General features: G+C 46.4%; 1 protein-coding gene across 1 annotated transcript; it reads left to right on the forward strand.

Annotated features, from left to right (window-relative positions):
• The first annotated feature begins 8404 nt into the window (after positions 1-8404).
• On the forward strand, positions 8405-11960 carry CAMK2N2 (calcium/calmodulin dependent protein kinase II inhibitor 2). Its single transcript, XM_035133436.3, has 2 exons — positions 8405-9154; positions 9994-11960. The coding sequence occupies exons 1-2, from the start codon at positions 8992-8994 to the stop codon at positions 10062-10064; spliced, it is 234 nt and encodes a 77-aa protein (XP_034989327.3). The 5' UTR covers positions 8405-8991; the 3' UTR covers positions 10065-11960.
• The last annotated feature ends 6038 nt before the right edge of the window (positions 11961-17998 follow it).

The raw sequence follows: 17998 nt of genomic DNA on the forward strand, positions 1-17998 counted from the left end.
TAGAGCGGGTCCCGCCCACAAATTCCCCCCTCCCTGAAGAGGAGGGATCTTGTATGACATCAGCATATTGCTGACAACGTACAGTACTCCAGAACTCTGGAAGACCCCACTCAGCAGTTTCATGCAGATGTTAAACAGCATGAAAGATAAAATTGAACCCTGAGGAGCCCCAAACTGAAGACTCCATGCAGCCCTCCCGAAGCCGCACTCTCTGGAAACAACCACCCAAGTAGGACTTGAACCACCACAAAGCAGTGCCACCCACGCCTAACCTGGACAGTCACTCAAGAAGCATACCATGGTTGATGGTATCAAAAGCCACTGCAAGGTTGAGAAGAATGAACAAGGAAACATTTCCCCTGCCTATCTCCCAGCAGAGGTCATCAGACAGGGTGGCCAAAGCAGTCAGTTTATGTGCCAAAACATGGCTTGAGCCTCAGCCAAAATGGATCTAGATGTTAAATAGCATTGGGGACAAAGTGGCACCCTGCAACTAAGCTGTGAAGATGTAGTTCAGCTCTCTAATGCTGTTCTCTGTTACCGGCCGTGCAGGTAGGAGTGGAACTGCTATAAAAACAGTTCCTGCATATCCCAACCCATGGAGTTGGCCCAGGAGATTACTATGGTCAGTGGTGTCAAAAGCTATTGTGAGAACCCACAGCAGTAGCAGAAGTCCATGCCCCCTGTCTCTCGCTCAAAGGAGGTCATCTGTTAGGGCAATCAGAGCTGAGTGTGTGCCAAATCCAGCCTGGAATGGGTCCAGATAATCTGCTTCCTCCTAACAGTTGCGACAGTGGCATGCTTTCACTCTTAGGCAAAGTCTAAGAGGGAAAAGGGCTATTTCCAGGAGCAACTCAGACAAAGGCACCGTGCTTGAGAAGGAAACGAAGGGGCTGTCACTTCTTTTGTTTTAGGAAATGCAATTACCTTGTCGATTTTATAATGCTAAATTAAGTTACGTATCATGGGACTCGTCTCAATGTCTGAGCGGAAGCCAAGCAACCTGATGCTGTCTCAGAGGCTTCATAACATACGCCTTTTAGCTCGGGGGGGGGGAGTATCCATATAATTTTCACCATTTGCTTTTTGTCCTCTGGGGAGGAGGGTGTTTGGCTTGTGGGCAACCTACCCTGTGGGGAAAGGGCAGGATAGAAATGTAATAGGTCTCAAGCACAAAATGCCCTTCACTCCCTTGTCAGAACCTCATCAGGCATTACCTGCTTGCATTGAGAGCGTACATAGAAAAATCTAAGACCAGCATCTGATAGGCGCTCCGGAGAAGAACAGAGCAGGTTACAAATATATATATATTGTTTTTGTTTTTTTAAATAATTTTTATTAGATTTTACATACAGAAAAGAGCGAAAAAGAAAAAGAAAAAATACAAAAATACAAAAATACAGAACAATATTATCACATCTTATTTCGTCAAACTTCTTCCCTTCCCCTTCTTACCATCCTTATTAATAATTAACTCATATCATTTCCACATCTTAACTAAACATCATATAATTGTGTCTTATCTCTCACTTCATACCTTATTCATAAATAATTCTTATTCATTTTATATAAAAGAATGAAGGAAAAATAGAAAGGAGAGAGAGAGAGAGAGAGAGAGAGAGAGAGAATTTATATGCTAAGAGCATTGCATCAAATGTAAAACACACAACAGTTATGTAAAACCAGTTAGCAAAACAAAATTATCAGCCTAAAAAACACAGCAGCAGCAGCAGCAGCAGCAGCAGCAGCAGCAGGCAATTAAAAGGGCACTCCTAACCATGCCCATTCAGAAGTAAATTCTATTGAATTTAGAGGTAAGTGAGATTAGGATTGCAGCCTAAAGCAGACAGTTCAAGAGAATAATGGAAGGGGACTTTCACACCCTACAACTCCCAGAGATTAAGTGATTAGTTTGACTAGGAAGAAAAGGCTAAGGAGTAAACCCTCTACAAATCTGCAGTAGTGTCCCTAAGTGTGGATGGCCCCTTGCACACCCAGTGACGTAGCTGAGTTCTAAACATGACTCAAGGGATGTGATGTCGGGGCCCAAAAGATCAGTGGGTCATTGCAGCAGCCCTGCAGCCCCCCCCCCCCATGAGTAATTGGCCCACAGTGCTATTACAGTGTGAGTGGAGTGCCCAGCAAAGCTTGATACCACTCCTTGCCATGGGCACAGGGGAGCCTAGGTACGCCTCTGCTTTCCTGCACCCCAAACCTTACCTGAAATCCCCAGCAGCTGCTACTGAGAGGCATGCTGCCTCCAGTGGACGTAGAGCAAAAGCCTGATTTTCTCTAATTTCAGTTCAGTTTAGTTCAAGATGGTGGTCATCACTACTCTCTGGGGGGGAATGAGTTCCATAGTTTAACTGCATGGGAAAAGTTGCTCTTTTTGTCTGTCCTGGAACATCATCGGATGGCCCTGAGTTCTGGTATCATGGGAGAAGGATAAAATACTTTCTCCACCCGCTTTCTCCCCACCAGGCACAATCTGATGCAGAATCTCACAGTGCACCTTTGTGCACTGGGGTACATTCTAGCCATTGCAAAGCCAGAGTTTTCTGCACAAAAACAAACACTCCTCTCTCCATTCCCTGTCTAGGCGAGCAAGAGTCATTCATTCCTGGATCAAGGACACATTCAAGGCAGGTAAAAGCACTCAAGGATGACATGGAGCAAGACTTGTGGAGTGAGCATTGCCTGGGAACAGTTTTGAGGGTCAAATGGAGGTTCTCCCACCCTTTCTGCAGTACTTTTCTGCCCCCACCTTCAGTTGCTTTCTCAAGCTTCTGAGGGATCCTTTTTTTTATCTATGATCAATGTTTTAATGAAAGAAAATCATCTGACTTTCCAGACCTTCTTTCAATTCTCAGTCTATTTGTGCTGTGCATTTAATAACCCAGCTAGCAAAGGTAATGTAGGGAAGAGCTGCAATCAAAGGACTCCTAGATTCTTGTCTCTGGGATCCCAGATTCTCAGGAACCTGCAACAGACCTGTCATTCTTTTGATAGCTTTGTTTGCTGGATTGAATAAGAAATGAAATAAAAAAAACCCTTCTCCTCAATGGCTGTGTTGGAGGAGATACCGCGTGACAGAAGAAGGTGGGAAGGTTAAGAGACAAAACTCAACAGGGTGCTTAGTTTGCAGTTACGTAATTTCTTTTTTTAAAGTAGTGTGTGTTTTAAAGTATTAATAGAGCTTATACTTTGCAATGGACAGAATCTCAAGCGCCTGAACTGAGACAGGATGCCTTTGCTTATTAATGGTGGTGTTGATTGTTTCATTTATTAACTGCTTCCCATGAGTTATCCCAAAGTATTTTACAAAATAGTAAAACACATATATAAAAGTTAAAAACAATATGGAAAACCCAAGCGTGAAAACACACACACACACACACAGAGAGAGAGAGAGAGAGAGAGAGAGAGAGAGAGATTAAAACAACAGCATTCACATAAAATTGGATCAGTTCTTTATATATATTGTCTATTTTAGATTGTTTGTTCTAGTTTATATCCTTGTTTTCAGTGTTCATTTTTCTAAGTTGCTTTGAATTTTAGACAAAAAGTGACTAAGATACAGTGCTTTTTTCTAGAAAAATAGGTGCCGGTACTCAGCATGAAGTTGTTACTGTAAGTGCCACACTTTTTAATAACAAAAAAGAGGTGCGAGTACTGCATACCCTTGAGGACCCCCTGAAAAAAAATGCACTGCTAAGATATATGATAAATAAGTAAAATCAATTCAAATCCAAGACAGATACCAACTGGGATAAAGATATCCATTTAGAAAGCTTGCTGAAAGAGGAATGCCTTTAACAGGTGCTGAAAAGACAAAGGGAAGGTGCCTTTATATAATGATGTGATGTTATTATAATTATAATTATAGATTATGGTTATAAAGTTGCATATTTACCTAGCTGCATGTTACATAATGGCATCCCTGAATGTGGCAATTCATAGCAAGGATAGACAATGTGGTGTCCTTGTTGGACTACAATGCCCAATGGTGTCCAGATCAAGGGAAGTCATAGTCCTACTCCATTGTGCCTTGGTCAGACCACACCTGGGATACTGTGTGCAGTTCTGGACACCACAATTTAAGAAGGAGGTTGACAAGCTGGAATGTGTGTAGAGGAGGGCAACCAAGATGAACAAGGATCTGGAAACTAAGCCTTATGAGGAACAGTTGAAGGAGCTGGGTATGCTTAGCCTAGAAAAGACGAGACTGAGAGGAGCTATGGTTGCCATCTTCAAATATCTCAAGGGTTGTCACATGGAAGATGGAGCAAGCTTTTATTCTCTTGCTCTGGAGGGTAGGATTCAAATGGCTTCAAGCTACAAGAAAGGAGATTCCATTCAAACATCGCAAAGAACTTTCTGACAGTAGGAGCAGTTTGACATTGGAACAGACTCCCACAAGAGGTTGAGGACTCTTCCTTCCTTGCAGGTTTATAAGCAGAGGTTGGATGACCAACTTTCATGTACTGTATGATGATTCCTGCATTGCAGGAGTTTGAACTAGATGACACTCGGTGTTGGGGTCCCTTCCAACTCTACAGTTCTATGGTTCTGGTTCAATGAATCAGTAAATGATATGAGTCAGATGTCCAGTCTTTGCCTAAGCTGTCATAATTAAATTGGATCACTGCTGCAAATGGAGCAGCTGCAAAAGGCAGGGTCTCACATGATGATAGAGCCAATTGTCTTTCCTCTGCCAGTGGTGGCTTGTGCCCATAGGGAGCGGGAGGAAGGGAGGGAGGGAGGGAAGCCAACAGTAGCAGAGCTAAATGCCCAGATCATGTGAACACAGGCCAGTGTGTATCTCCAACCTCTGCACATGCAGACTGCTGCACCTATCATTTCAAAGATCGGAACAGCTCGGGGGAAAGGTGCAAAGGATTGCAATGTGTGCAATGGGTTCCTTCCACTGAAATAAGTTGGACAGCTTTGGATCTGCTGAGCTCAAACCACATCGCAGGACAGTGGTGTCTCTGGCGAATAAAGCACAGAGTGGGGGTTAGAGATGAGTGTTCTCAACAGAGTTCTCCATTTAGGTATGAAAGCACATTATAAATACATTGAGATTATTTTTACACTGGATCAGCATGAATTCTTCTGGAAGACCAGCGTTCGTCTGCCTCCCCCCCCCCCATCCCTGTTAACAAATATGGGCAGGAAGAGATTCATTTGTGGCTGCAAGCAGCACAAAGAGTTCTCCACCTGACAGCGGTCCGAGGACATTATGATAACAGAAGGAGCTTAAGTTCAAGAGTTTTCCTGACATCACCAAGTCCTTCCCCTCCCAACCCCCCTACTGTGCAAGGCCTTATTCATCGCTCTGCTGCCTTTGTGTTTCAAGCTGGTGCTTCACAAAAAGGTTTCACAAAGAACAGCTGGCTTCTCCACCTCTGACATAAAAGTGGTCTTGAGTTCTAGAATTTCAGGGCTGTTAAATTCCATTCTTGGACATGTGTCTCTGTCAATAATAATAATAATACAACAGGCTCTAAAGGCACATCACAGAAAATGACAGGGACATGCTTTTAAGACCCCTCTTTTCTTCCCCACCCTTTCATTCTTATGTATAAAAATAATACAGAGGGAAATTGGTAATTTGTAGAGATGCTTCTTTCGATTGCAGTGGAAAAGCTCGGGGAATGGGAAGCCACAAAAGGGGCATCAGAACTTTAATGTAAAAGGTTGATTCCCCAAAAGCATTTCAAGCTGTCATGGGTCTTTTTTTGGAGGATAAATTTTAAAATACAATGAACAGTAAGAGTGTTATATACACATGCAGGCAGACACCTGAGCTGAATCTCTGTCAAGCAAGCTCCCCCCCCCCCCAATTGTATTGCTACTTATGCCCAGTGCTTAAAAACACACACGAAGAGGTTCCAGTACTCACCATGAAGTTATTACAGTAAGTGTCACACTTTTAACATTTGAGTACCCCCAGAAAATGTGGAGTGTATTATTACTAGAACTGTCAAGCACAACATCTTCCTGTTGCCTAGAATGGGCACACGGGGAAATGTGGCTCTAGACAGGGAGGACTTCCTGTCATACCTGCGCTGGAGCTTCCTCACCCTATGTGTGACCAGGTAAAAAGGTAAAACGTAAAGGACCCCTGGACGGTTAAGTCCAGTTATAGAATCATAGAATCATAGGGTTGGAAGAGACCACAAGGGCCATCCAGTCCAACCCCCTGCCGAGCAGGAAACACCATCAAAGCATTCTTGACATATGCCTGTCAAGCCTCTGCTTAAAGACCTCCAAAGAAGGAGACTCCACCACACTCCTTGGTAGCAAATTCCACTGCCGAACAGCTCTTACTGTCAGGAAGTTCTCCCTAATGTTTAGGTGGAATCTTCTTTCTTGTAGTTTGAATCCATTGCTCCGTCTCCGCTTCTCTGGAGCAGCAGAAAACAATCTTTCTCCCTCCTCTATATGACATCCTTTTATATATTTGAACATGGCTATCATATCACCCCTTAACCTTCTCTTCTCAAGGCTAAACATACCCAGTTCCCTAAGCCGTTCCTCATAAGGCAAAGGTGACTATGGGGTTGCGGTGCTTGTCTCACATTTTATGCTGAGGGAGCCAGCATTTGTCCACAGACAGCTTTTTCCAGGTCATGTGGCTAGCATGACTAACTGTTTCTGGTGCAATGGGACACCGTGTCAGAGCGCGTGGAAACACCATTTACCTTTCCATCGCAGTGGTACCTATTTATCTACTTGCACTGGTATGCTTTTGAACTTCTAGGTTGGCAAAATCTGGGCCAGAGCAATGGGAGCTCACTCTGTTGTACAGATTCAAACCAAAAGGGCTGGACAGGCAACCATCTCTCTCTTGGACTCTTACTCTTAGACTCCCACTCTCCTGGCTCTTAGCCAGAGCATGGCTCAACCTTCACACAGGATGGAGCCCACAAGCAGAAAGTCTGAGATGTAGCTCAGACTTCTTTTCACTGTAACCACAAGATCAAGCCTGCCTTCAGATCACTGCTGTGAACCGAATGTGAGTAAAACTTTATTCTTACTTTTAAAGAAGATTGTGTTGTGCTATTATTATTTTAAGAGGGAAATAAAGGGGAAACTTGCCTGGGACTGGATTGCTTAATTAAAGGATTCTAACGAATCATCAACTTGCTTCCAATAAGTTGCAAAGGGAATATGCTCTGCAGTTTACTCACTAGCGTGAATGAGGATGGATAATATGAAAACAATATATCCTCTCCTACCTTCCTTAACATTCCCACAGAAAAAAGCACTATGGTACTTATGCTCCTTATTTTTTGTTGCTTAATGCGTTGACCCAGCTAAAGAGATCTGTGCATGTGAACAGGCTTGTCTGTAGGTATGAATTGGGGTACAGACATGAATTGGCACATGCTATCACACACACTTGCCAAGCCCAAGTGTCTTATGCATATTTTACTGCAACTGAGTAAGACTGCATAACTGTCTCTAGTGCACTGCATTCAATTGTGCATCTCCTGGTACATTTCCATCCAACAGTTGTTACTGGCATCTGTCTGTCTTGAAAGAGACAATGGAGTGCACCTCTGGGGGTGAAGTCAACGTTCTGTGTGAGCAGCACCAAAGTGACCTCCCTGAGGTGCAAGCTTGGTCAGTGTGTCTGGCTGCCCAGACAACAAGATATCCCCACTGTGGAAGGATGTGTGGGTCCAGAATTGGCCTCCACAGTCACTTAAGGACTCACTGTTAAGACCGTGTTTATGCAAGACAATCTTACTCAGCTACAAGTGATCACCAAAGAGAGATGTTGTTGTTGTTGATGGTGATGATGATGAATTATCTGGCTATTGTTCTGCAGGTAGCAGCTGGGATGGGGTGGGGAGTCCCACCTATTTGTTCTGTGGCACAGAACAACGTATTTGGTTATGCTGCATCATGGTCGTTCACAAGCCAGACAAAGATGTTACCTTAATAAGGAAGCTGGATGGCCTGGTTTCCTCCTATGGATTCTACCCCACACACAGGACCACAGGTTAGGATGGGGAACAGGGTATTATTCAGACTGACCCCCCCAACTCATAACACTATATTAAGTGCTGGGTTCAGATCTGCTTGGACTCCCTTCCCCCACCTCACTCCTGGACGACTTTCCTGACTGTGCCCGAGTGGGAAACCGGTAGCAATTCAGCGGTGAGAGGAAGGCCCTCTGCCCATGCTCAGAAGCAGCGGATGACTGCAACCGTTGGAGGCTGAGACCACGCCGTCCCCGCGCCCTCGGCTCCAAGGAATCTGCTTTGCTGCTGACAAGCGAGTCCCAAGCGGAAGAGAAAGCGAAGCTTCCTATTGCCTGTTGTTGCATAAAGTGGGAAACACACAGTGACGCCTGGAACGGGGGGGGGGAGCGCGGGAGGAGGAGGAGGAAGAGGAAGAGGGGGGGCAGGGGCTCAGCTGCTCCCAGCAGGGCTTTCCCCAGGGGATCTGCGGAGGGCGGACAGAGGGCGCGCTCCGCAGTGGGTCTGGGCTCCCAGGGCGCTGGAAAGGGGCGGCCTCCCCCTCTCTGACCCTTCTTTGCCCCCCTCCTCTTTCCCCTCCCCCGCTGGAGGGGGGGGCTCGTTTGCTGCATCCTCATTGTCATTCCTTCCTCGCCTCCTGATGTCACCGCCTCCCTTCCCTGCCACGCACGGCGGGGAGGGGAGAAAGGGGGGAGAGGGAGGACCTTGCCGCCGCCGAGCCGCGCGCTCAGCCCCGGATGCATGACTTCATCCTTCCGCCTGGGTTTCCTTTATGGTGTAGGGTTGTCCCAAGTGCTCTGCTCAGACGCTCGTCGAGGCTGCTGGACGCCGCACGCGCTCGCTCGCTCGCTGGCCTCTTTGCTCGCCTGCCCCAATTGCTCAGCGCCTCTTGATCCTCTCGGAACCTCGCCCTCGCCTCTTTGTCTCTCTCTCTCTGCGTGGAGCAGAAAGTGACCCAGGTGCCGCCGCCGCCGCCGCCTCCGCCGCCGCCAGCACCATGTCTGAGATCCTGCCCTACAACGATGACAAAGTGGCCCACTATGGCACCGACTCGGAAGTCGGAGACATCTCCTTCAGCTGCCGCCTGCAGGATACCAACTCCTGGGGCAACCAGTCCAAGCGGCCCCCCAAGCTGGGCCAGATTGGTAGAGCCAAGCGAGGTAAGGAGCATAGTCCGCGCGCGGCTGCTTGCTTGCTTGCTTGGGTAAACACCTCGGGGCACCGTCCCCGTGGGCCCCAATAACAACACCCCTCCCTCCCCAATCCCAACTCTTGCCCATCTACTGCCAGCGCAGGAGGAGGAAAAGGGAACTGTTTCACCCCCACCCCTGAGAGCCGGACTTCAGTCAACCTCGACAAGGCTGACCCCCACCCCATCCCGCGCGCCCCGCTTTTTCCTGTAGCTGTGGAGGTTATTCTAGCCGGGGTGCCGCAGGCGGAATCTGCCGGAAAGGGAGAAAGAAGGGTGTTTGTTTTGGTGGGGGAGGAGTCTTTTCCCTCGTTCAGCGCCCCTCCACCGCACTCTTTAAGCTGAGCTCCGATCTGAGCCATTTGCCACAAGAATTCCAGTCATCACTACTCCTCTCCTCTCCTCACCCAGCCCAGACCCCTCCACATTCCCCAAGGGGTAGCGCCTATAGAGCTGCCCTGGGGCCGGCGCGCCTCGGTCCCCATCTCCTCCCGCACGTTCCGCTGGCTGCGCTCCCTCTCTAATCACCTCCGCTGGCTCTGCGCTCCGCAGCCAGCCACCATCTGGGAATGATGGGGAGCCATTTTCCTGGAGCGGGTTTCATTACCAGATGTCGAAGGAGGGAGGGCGGGAGATCCAGCCCCATAGCTGCCCCAAAGGAGCGGCGAGGCTGGGGGGGGGAGGGGGTGCTTCAAGTGCGGCCAGCGCCAAGCCTTAAGTACGCAGGATGAGGCCCCCACCCCGCGTGTCTGTTTCCCCTTTCCATTCTGACGGCGTGTTTTTTCTGCGTTTGCTCTCCTGTCCCTGCAGTGGTGATCGAAGACGATAGAATAGACGAGGTCTTGAAGGGGATGACAGACAAGTCGCCTTCTGGGGTATAAATCAGCACGGAAGGCGCCTGCACCCAGCTGCAGACTGATTCCTGAATTTTTAAAGCACTTTTGGCTGCGCATGTTTGTTGGGATTGTGGACAACAAGGAAAGCAAAAGGAAGGAGATGAGGCTGCTGGCAACACCCTCCACCCCCAACGCAGACCCCCAGCCCGAAGAGGTCACTTGACGGGGGCCACCATCTCACCCTCCTCCGCATCCAACGGAGAGCATAAGGGACAAAGAGACCTTGCCACCCAACTCTGTCCTGGTTACCAATGCACGATGCCCATCCCCGGAGTTGCATCTTCAACAACAGCCCTTCTAGAAGGGGCTTCCTCTCTCTCTCTCCCCACCTGCCCCTTCCTTCCTCCGTTGCGGAATGGAGCTCTTGCGCCTTGGGGAGCTGTCCATTTCAGCACCATCGCTTGACGCGCGGAGCCGTCCGCTCCAGCACCATCGTTCCGACGCGCCTGCAGCTCGGGGAGCTGTCCATTGCAGCACCATCCTCTTGGAGGCTCTTGCTGTGGAGCCGTCCATTGCAGCAGCGCCTTTTCCTGCGCCCGTGCTGGGGTGCTGCCTGTTTTCCCATGTGCCCGAACCTTCCATCATCCCTCCCTCCCCCCCTCCCAATTCCTTCTGTCCAGCCCTCAGCAGCAGCAGTGTAGAGTCCCCTCTTTGGCTTGGGTGACCCCCTCCATGCCACAATTTGAAGGTGCTGTTCCTCTGAGAGCTCTGAGCCACTGGATTGCCCAGCTCTCTCCATTTTTAAGGGTGGGGGGGGGAGGTCTCCTATAGCGATGCACTTTACGCCTTTCACATTTTCGGGGTGGCTGTGTAGCTGACATCTGCATAGACGTAGAAATGAATATATATACACACACTTATACAGACACACTTGCGCACACACTTCTCTAAATATAACAGGTTCATCGTGTTTGCAGTCATGGCGTCTATATTCCAAACCGGCAACCATCCCGTAATACACAGTAGCTCCCCCCCTCAAATATAACACCAACCTGTAAAACCCAAGCCCGTTTGCAAAATACCAGCAAACCCAAAGCCAGCAGTGCTGAGTGGAAGACAGAGGTTCTGACATGGATGGACTATAATATAAAAGACAGTGATTGTTTTGCTGTCGAGAGACATTTTTGCTCCATCTTTTTTGCATGAGCTTCCTGGTCTTGGTGCCACGTCTTGGTGCCACTAGTCATCCCACTATGGCACGCTTCTTTTTAACAGAAACTCCTCATATTTGTATTTTTATATCTGAATATTTGTTAACAACAATCTGCTAATGTCTAATGTCAAAAACGTTGCATCAAAAGATTGTTTGTATTTTTTTCTTCCCCCATAAAGGCAAGACAGAAAAGGTTTTATAAGATGGATTTCCCCCTTGGAAGGCAGATATAGTGAAATAGTTGGCGCTCTTAATTATATATCAGTATTGGACAGGACTTATTGAATGTGTTTGAGGTTTTGCACACATCATCGTTAACAAGAAATGTATTTAAAGAGTCTTATACTGTGATCAATGGCTTTGTTGATGGACTTTGTAGGAACATGAAGAATTTAGAAAAAAATACTATTGCACTGTTTATGAATGTGTTCAGATAACTTGCTGGTTATTTGATGCCTCTTTCTTAGAAGGGGATGTTCAGAGTTGTTTTTAATTTTGTACTTTAATTTATTTATTTTTTAAAATAAGCTTATTCTTGTCCGTTGTGCATGAGAAACCATCATCTTTTCAATAATATACAATGACATTTTATGAAGACAAGCAAAAAAACAAAAATTATTGTCATGACATTCTAAGAATGACCCATTGTAAATTTTAATGCCATTTTTCACTGTACTGGTGAACAAAACAATGAATAAATACATACATGTATTGAAATGGAAGCAGCCAGTTCTGGGTATCTTCCTTGGCAAAGATTGTATCTACAAGCCAGCTTATATCAGACCAAAACCTGCCACTGCAACTTCACCACTGGCCAAGGGCTCAGATCCCTGTTAGAGAGGTTGTTTAAAAAGCAATTACTGTGTTCTCTTGAGGAATCCTATAGAAACCCTGCCGAGAACTTTGCTGGGCTGCAGACCTTGGAATAAGGTACCACCTCTCTGTTTTTCCCTTGAGCAAGAGGCTTAGTGTGTATGAACTGTGTGGATAGACCCAGGCATTCAACTGTGCAGATATTTCAGCTATTGAAGCCTAAATCTCTGCAGTTGCCTGATTGGGATGTCGAGAATTAAATGACCTAGTTTTGCTTGATAGACAGAAATAGAAATTCAAGCAGCTGAGCAGCTTGTGGATGTTAAATATTTCAGCAGAGCCTCTCAAAGGAGCTGCCCTTTTTGCCTTTGGGAAAGGAAAAGGACTCTGTGGAGACAGAAGGTGGTGCAGAACTCTACTAGAAGGCCAGTCCCAGAGGCATCTGCATTGTGCAGGGAGTCGATGCCCAACAAGACAATACTGCTGCATTTTTGTCTCTATCAGGAAGGTGGGCTGACAGCAGCATAACAGAAGCTGGTGGCCAAGGGAGCAGGAAGAAATTATCATGATGTTTAGCAGGTCCTTGGGTAGTTTTGCTAGAGGACAGGAGGGATTTCCTACCTTTGGAGCCATTCATGAGATGATGGATCCATTCCAAGCAGGAGGCCTTGAGAATGTCCTTATGAAATGTTTGCAGTGAGAAGGGACTCGAGGGAGAGACAGGCCTGTTTATTTCTCCTGTCACCCTGGGATTGATCTGGTCTCCATAAAAAACAACAACAACACATGCACACACAAAATCGAAACCCGTTTGATTTATTTAGTGGAATCTAGATACTGTTTGGTTGGTTTGTTTTTGTCTGAAAAGGCTCATGCTGCAAATCTCCAGCCAGAATGCATTTGATAATGCAACACAGTGAGCCACTAAGCTCCATATATGCATTCGGGGAGGAAAAATACTGCTGTTGATCACACATGCCCATTCAGGGCCAGACCCAAACACACACACAGCAACGCAAACCATTTGGCACACAAATCAGTTGGTACATATACCGACACACACACATCCCCATATCTGGACAGCTGTGACATCAATGCAGGTACCGAGAACAACACAAAAGGTTACTGATGCATAGCCAGAGTAAGTGTGCACATACACTCCTGCAAACAAATGTGCAGCATTGCACACACAGCCGTAGGCATCAACAGAGTCTATGGGTGTGCATGCACATACAACTCCCCCCCCAAAAAAAATCACAAACATAACACTCCTGTTTCTAATAAAGCTATATTTGCAGCCTCTGAACACCCCTAGCATTGCAATTCCAACAATACTAGTGTATGTGTTTCAGACCCTGTGAAACATATGGTAGATAGGCTGGGGAAAATTATTTGTGGCTACAGAAACTCTGGGGATGTTTTTGTTTTTGTTTAGTGGGGGGGGTGTCATTGTGTGCTCCACAAGAGCGTGCCCCTGTCTTTCAGCCTCTGTGCCAATCTCCCTGCCATGCTGCAGTCTCTGCTGTTGCTGTTCCTAATGCCTCAGGCTCTCTCATCCCCAGCTGGTATAGCACAGGGATGTGCTTTACAGTCAGACTTTTTTATTCACAGGCCAGTTTCCCCCTCCTGAATAGCAATATTTAATTAATCACATTGCCTGGCACCCGAGATCCCCAGGCAGTCACCACTGAACACCTCTTCCTAGGAGTTCTAATGACTAAAGCAAGCAGCTATCACCACCAGCAAAAAGATGTGCCGTAATACTTCTAACACTCAGGATCTCACTTACTTCTCCTCACAATGCATAATTAGCAGGCAGAATTCACTAGCATGAGATCCAGCGAAGGCATCGTGAAACAGTAGCATTAAGAGGACTGATCTAATGACAAAATTCAATCAGATTGTAATGATGGTTAGAATTGTGCTGCTTGTTTTCAGCAAAACAGCAGCTACAAAAAACCCACTTCCTCCATTCAGGGACTATAGATCTGGGTTAAACAACTGTCTTCCTTGTGTCTTCATAATAACTGTTTAGATACTTGGAAGTGTGCTTGTGGACAATCACAGTCACCCTTCACTCATCTTAGTGGGTCATCAGCTGATGAATCCTAGTAGAATTCTTATACTGGGAGCAGGACTTTGAAAGCTACATATTTACTGAGTTTCCCTTGGGGAAAATAACATTGCTGCCTATTTCAGTATGGGAAATCACATAATTTGTGAGGCCACCCACCTCTGCCCAGTGTGGACCTCATCAGAGTGAGAAAGGGATGTGTTCCTGAGGCTTTGTTTGGGCTGCCTCTGTGGTGAAAGGAGGCTGTAGGTGCAGAACTTGGATTTGGGGGGTTCACAGCTGCTGCTGCTTCATAATGAAAAGCAAAGATGGGGAACCTGAAGCCTCCAGATGTTGCTGGACTCTAACTCCAATCAGCATGATGAATGGTCAGGGATGATGGGAATTGTAGTCCAACAATGATAGGAAGGTCATACATTCCATGCCCCTGATCTAAAACCTGAAAAGTATAGAATAAGCAACTTCTAGTAACTAATGAGGGTGAATGCTTGTCCTGATGGCCAAAGAAGCAAGAGGACAATGTGTGTATGCTTTCTCTTCTCTTCTCTTCTCTTCTCTTCTCTTCTCTTCTCTTCTCTTCTCTTCTCTTCTCTTCTCACTTCACCAAGGTCAGCCCTACTGTCGGGCAAAGTGAGGCAGCTGCCTCAGACAACAGATGATGGCAGTGGTAGTGAGAGCAAGATGTTGGACAAATGCTGGTGAGCAGAATTGCGTGTGCCAGGAAAACTGCCCTTCACCTGCTAAGCCAACCCACTCCCCTCAGTGACAAGGGAGGGTGCTGCTGCCCCATCACCAATATGGAAGTTCAGTTCAACTTCAGTTCAGGGCTTCAGTTCAGCCCAGTCAATTTTTATGTGTGTTAAGGGAAGGGTACCATTATGTTGTTCACCTCAAGCAGTTCATCTTGGGCAGGCAGGCTTCTTCTTTTTACTTTGAAAACTTTTCTTTTTATTATGAAGTGTAAATCTGTACATTGTGCAATTTTTAAAGGGTTTTCTCTTCCTCCTCCTCCCAAATACCACTTGCTTGTACATGTTTTCTTTTAAATGGATTCTGCTTTGCCTCACATCCCTAAGCCTTCTAATACTGCAAGACACACCATGGATTTGCAGATTTGTCCCCCGCCCCCCTGCTTTAATAAGGAGCTGATAGCAGCTCTGACAAAGTATAAGGAGGTTAGATAACCTCCGTGGTGGTTGTTTTACTTTTGAAGTTCTGTTAGTCACCCATCACAGGCCGCTGCTGAGTCTGAAGGGAAAAGAGACCTTTCCAAGATCAGCAGCCCATCTTTGGACTGATCGATGGGAGCGGAGATGGCTTTCTAATTAGGATTAGATAAACCAATGGGAGGATAGACCCTATCAACAGCTATTAGCAGAACTAAATGGAACCTTCAGGTCCAGCGATAATATCCCCTTGAACACAGATCCTGGAGACAAGAGATAATAATCAACCTCCGCACCTTGCTTAGGAGTGCCAAGATGTCTCCCTGGCCATTGCTGGGAACAGAGTGGACCTTGGGCTGAGCCGTTATAATGCTATTCTTACCTTCCAAATTCACCAGTTGATTATAGACATATAAAGAAGTACTTAGCCTTCCTGTATAGGACATTTGTAGTGACGGATGTGCTTCACATGCATTATCTCTATAATTCTTACAGCAGCCTTGTAGAGGAGGCCAACATAATAGCCCCCATGTGAACCTATGAAGTTGCCCTGGGTGGTTTCAGACCACTGGTCCATTGAGCACACATGGGGAGCCCTATAGGGCCTTTGGGGTGCTTCAGTGCAGGAGTGCTCAAGCTGCCCTCTGCCAGCAGAGGTTGCTGAGTGTGTGCTCCACCAAGCCTGCACAACTGTGATATGGAAGATGGTGTGAGGAAGGGTCCCTGAATCCTCCCCAAGCCTACCAAACTACTGTTGGGCAGGCTAGAGAGAATGCACCGTAAGGGTCCTCCAGATGACCTACTTACCGTATTCAGATTTCCTTGCACAAAGCTTATGTCTGGTCTTTACTGAACATTCATTCCGATTTGTTTGTGGGGCAGTTCTATGGCTATGAAACATTCACCCTGATTGTCCAAGGTGTGTTTGCAGGTCTTTCATTTCTCCCACACCTTTAGGTGCATTTCTTCATCACTTTCCAAAGCATAAAAAGTTGTTTTGATTTCTTGCAGTGGAGCGGCAGAAAGCTTCAATCCACTTTAAGTGTGCAAACCTGAAGTTCTGCTATGTGCTTGAATCCCTCCTCCAAAGAGGAAACCTTGTATGCTGGAGGATGGTGTGTGAGGAGGGTTAACCCCCTCCTCCCCATGCACATCTGCCTCAAGAGCTTGTATCTGAAAAAAGTGTGTGTCTGTGTGTGAATGGCCTCACCCCAACCATCAGTCTAGGTCATATGGGTTCCAGTCACCCACTGGCATACGGCCCCCAATTGCCATCAGAAGTAATAAGCTTCACCTTTTCTGAACTAGCAGAATATAGAATCATAGAATTGTAGGAAGGGACCCCGAGAGACATCTAGTCCAACCCCCTGCAATGCAGGAATCCTGCCCAAAGCCATCCCTGGGTGGGCTCGAACCATCGCCACCATCTGGAAATGCTAGGGATTAAACTAGAAATCTTTTGACATGCAAAACACGTGCTCTGCCACTGAGCTATGGACCTTCTATAAAACTTTAGGCATTGCCACATTATACATACAGGAGTAGTGAGTGTAGGCTTGAGAGAAAATAGGGTTCTGCTTCTGGTGAGAATTGAAATGGGGATGCCCTGAGCTGGCACTCCAAGACACTAGGGCACACCAATGTGCATATCACATCTTTAAGCTTGAAAGCCAAAGGCCAACCAGATTGATTCCCTGCATGGATTTAGCTGCCTGAAACCCAAGTAGCCACTTCCAGGAATAGAAGAAGGGAACTGAGATGTTGAATGAGCAGAGAATAGATCAGTAGACACTCTGGTTCAGAAGGTGAGACACCCCCACCCTCCCATCTATAAATTGTTAACAGGTTGTAGGCCCTAGGTTTAAGAGCAGAGAGGCGCAATGGCTATATATATATATATATATATATATATATATATATATATATGGGGTATCAATATCAGGGCTGGATTAACCATCAAGCAAAATAAGCACATGCTTAGGGCATCAAGGGAAGGGGGACACCACATATTTTTCCCATTGCCTGATTTTTAACATTAATGGTCACAAATTGCTCAGCTGTGTGTTCATTTTCTCAGTAGAAGTATATGAAAAATCCCAACAGAACAACTATGCAGGCTGGATGCCTTATCTCTACTAAGTATAGAAGCAGAGGTGTTATGTAAGATTAGTTTTGAGGATCTGATCAAAGACTTTGCCATTAGAAAAAGTAGGATCCGCCCCCGCCCCGCCCCCATGTAAATAAAGTGGAAGTGTACAAAAATTAGTATTATTTTCCATCTTGTTGTAGGTCTTGTTTCATTTCAAAAAAATAAAATTTATATTATGGTTTAATTGATGCTTTTGAATTATGGTGCTGGAGGAGAATCTTGAGAGTCCCATGGACTGCAAGAAGATCAAACCTATCCATTCTTAAGGAAATCAGCCCTGAGTGCTCACTGGAAGGACAGATCGTGAAGCTGATGCTCCAATACTTTGTCCACCTCATGAGAAGAGAAGAATCCTTGGAAAAGACCCTGATGTTGGGAAAGATTGAGGGCACTAGGAGAAGGGGACGACAGAGGACGAGATGGTTGGACAGTGTACTTGAAGCTATGAACATGAGTTTGACCAAACTGCAGGAGGCAGTGGAAGACAGGAGTGCCTGGCGTGATATGGTCCATGGGGTCACGAAGAGTCGGACACAACTAAACAACTAAACAACAACATTATGG

The sequence above is a fragment of the Zootoca vivipara genome, chromosome 5 (genome assembly GCF_965207765.1).
Source record: "Zootoca vivipara chromosome 5, rZooViv2.hap1.1, whole genome shotgun sequence".
Classification (NCBI taxonomy): Eukaryota; Metazoa; Chordata; class Lepidosauria; order Squamata; family Lacertidae; genus Zootoca; species Zootoca vivipara.

What these genes read in the sequence shown, in the direction of transcription:
- CAMK2N2 (XM_035133436.3), top strand. Translation starts at nt 8,992, where the DNA reads ATGTCTGAGATCCTGCCCTACAACGATGACAAAGTGGCCCACTATGGC. An exon ending in GATTGGTAGAGCCAAGCGAG is followed by an intron (nt 9,155 to 9,993) that starts GTAAGGAGCATA and finishes CTGTCCCTGCAG; the next exon opens with TGGTGATCGAAGACGATAGA.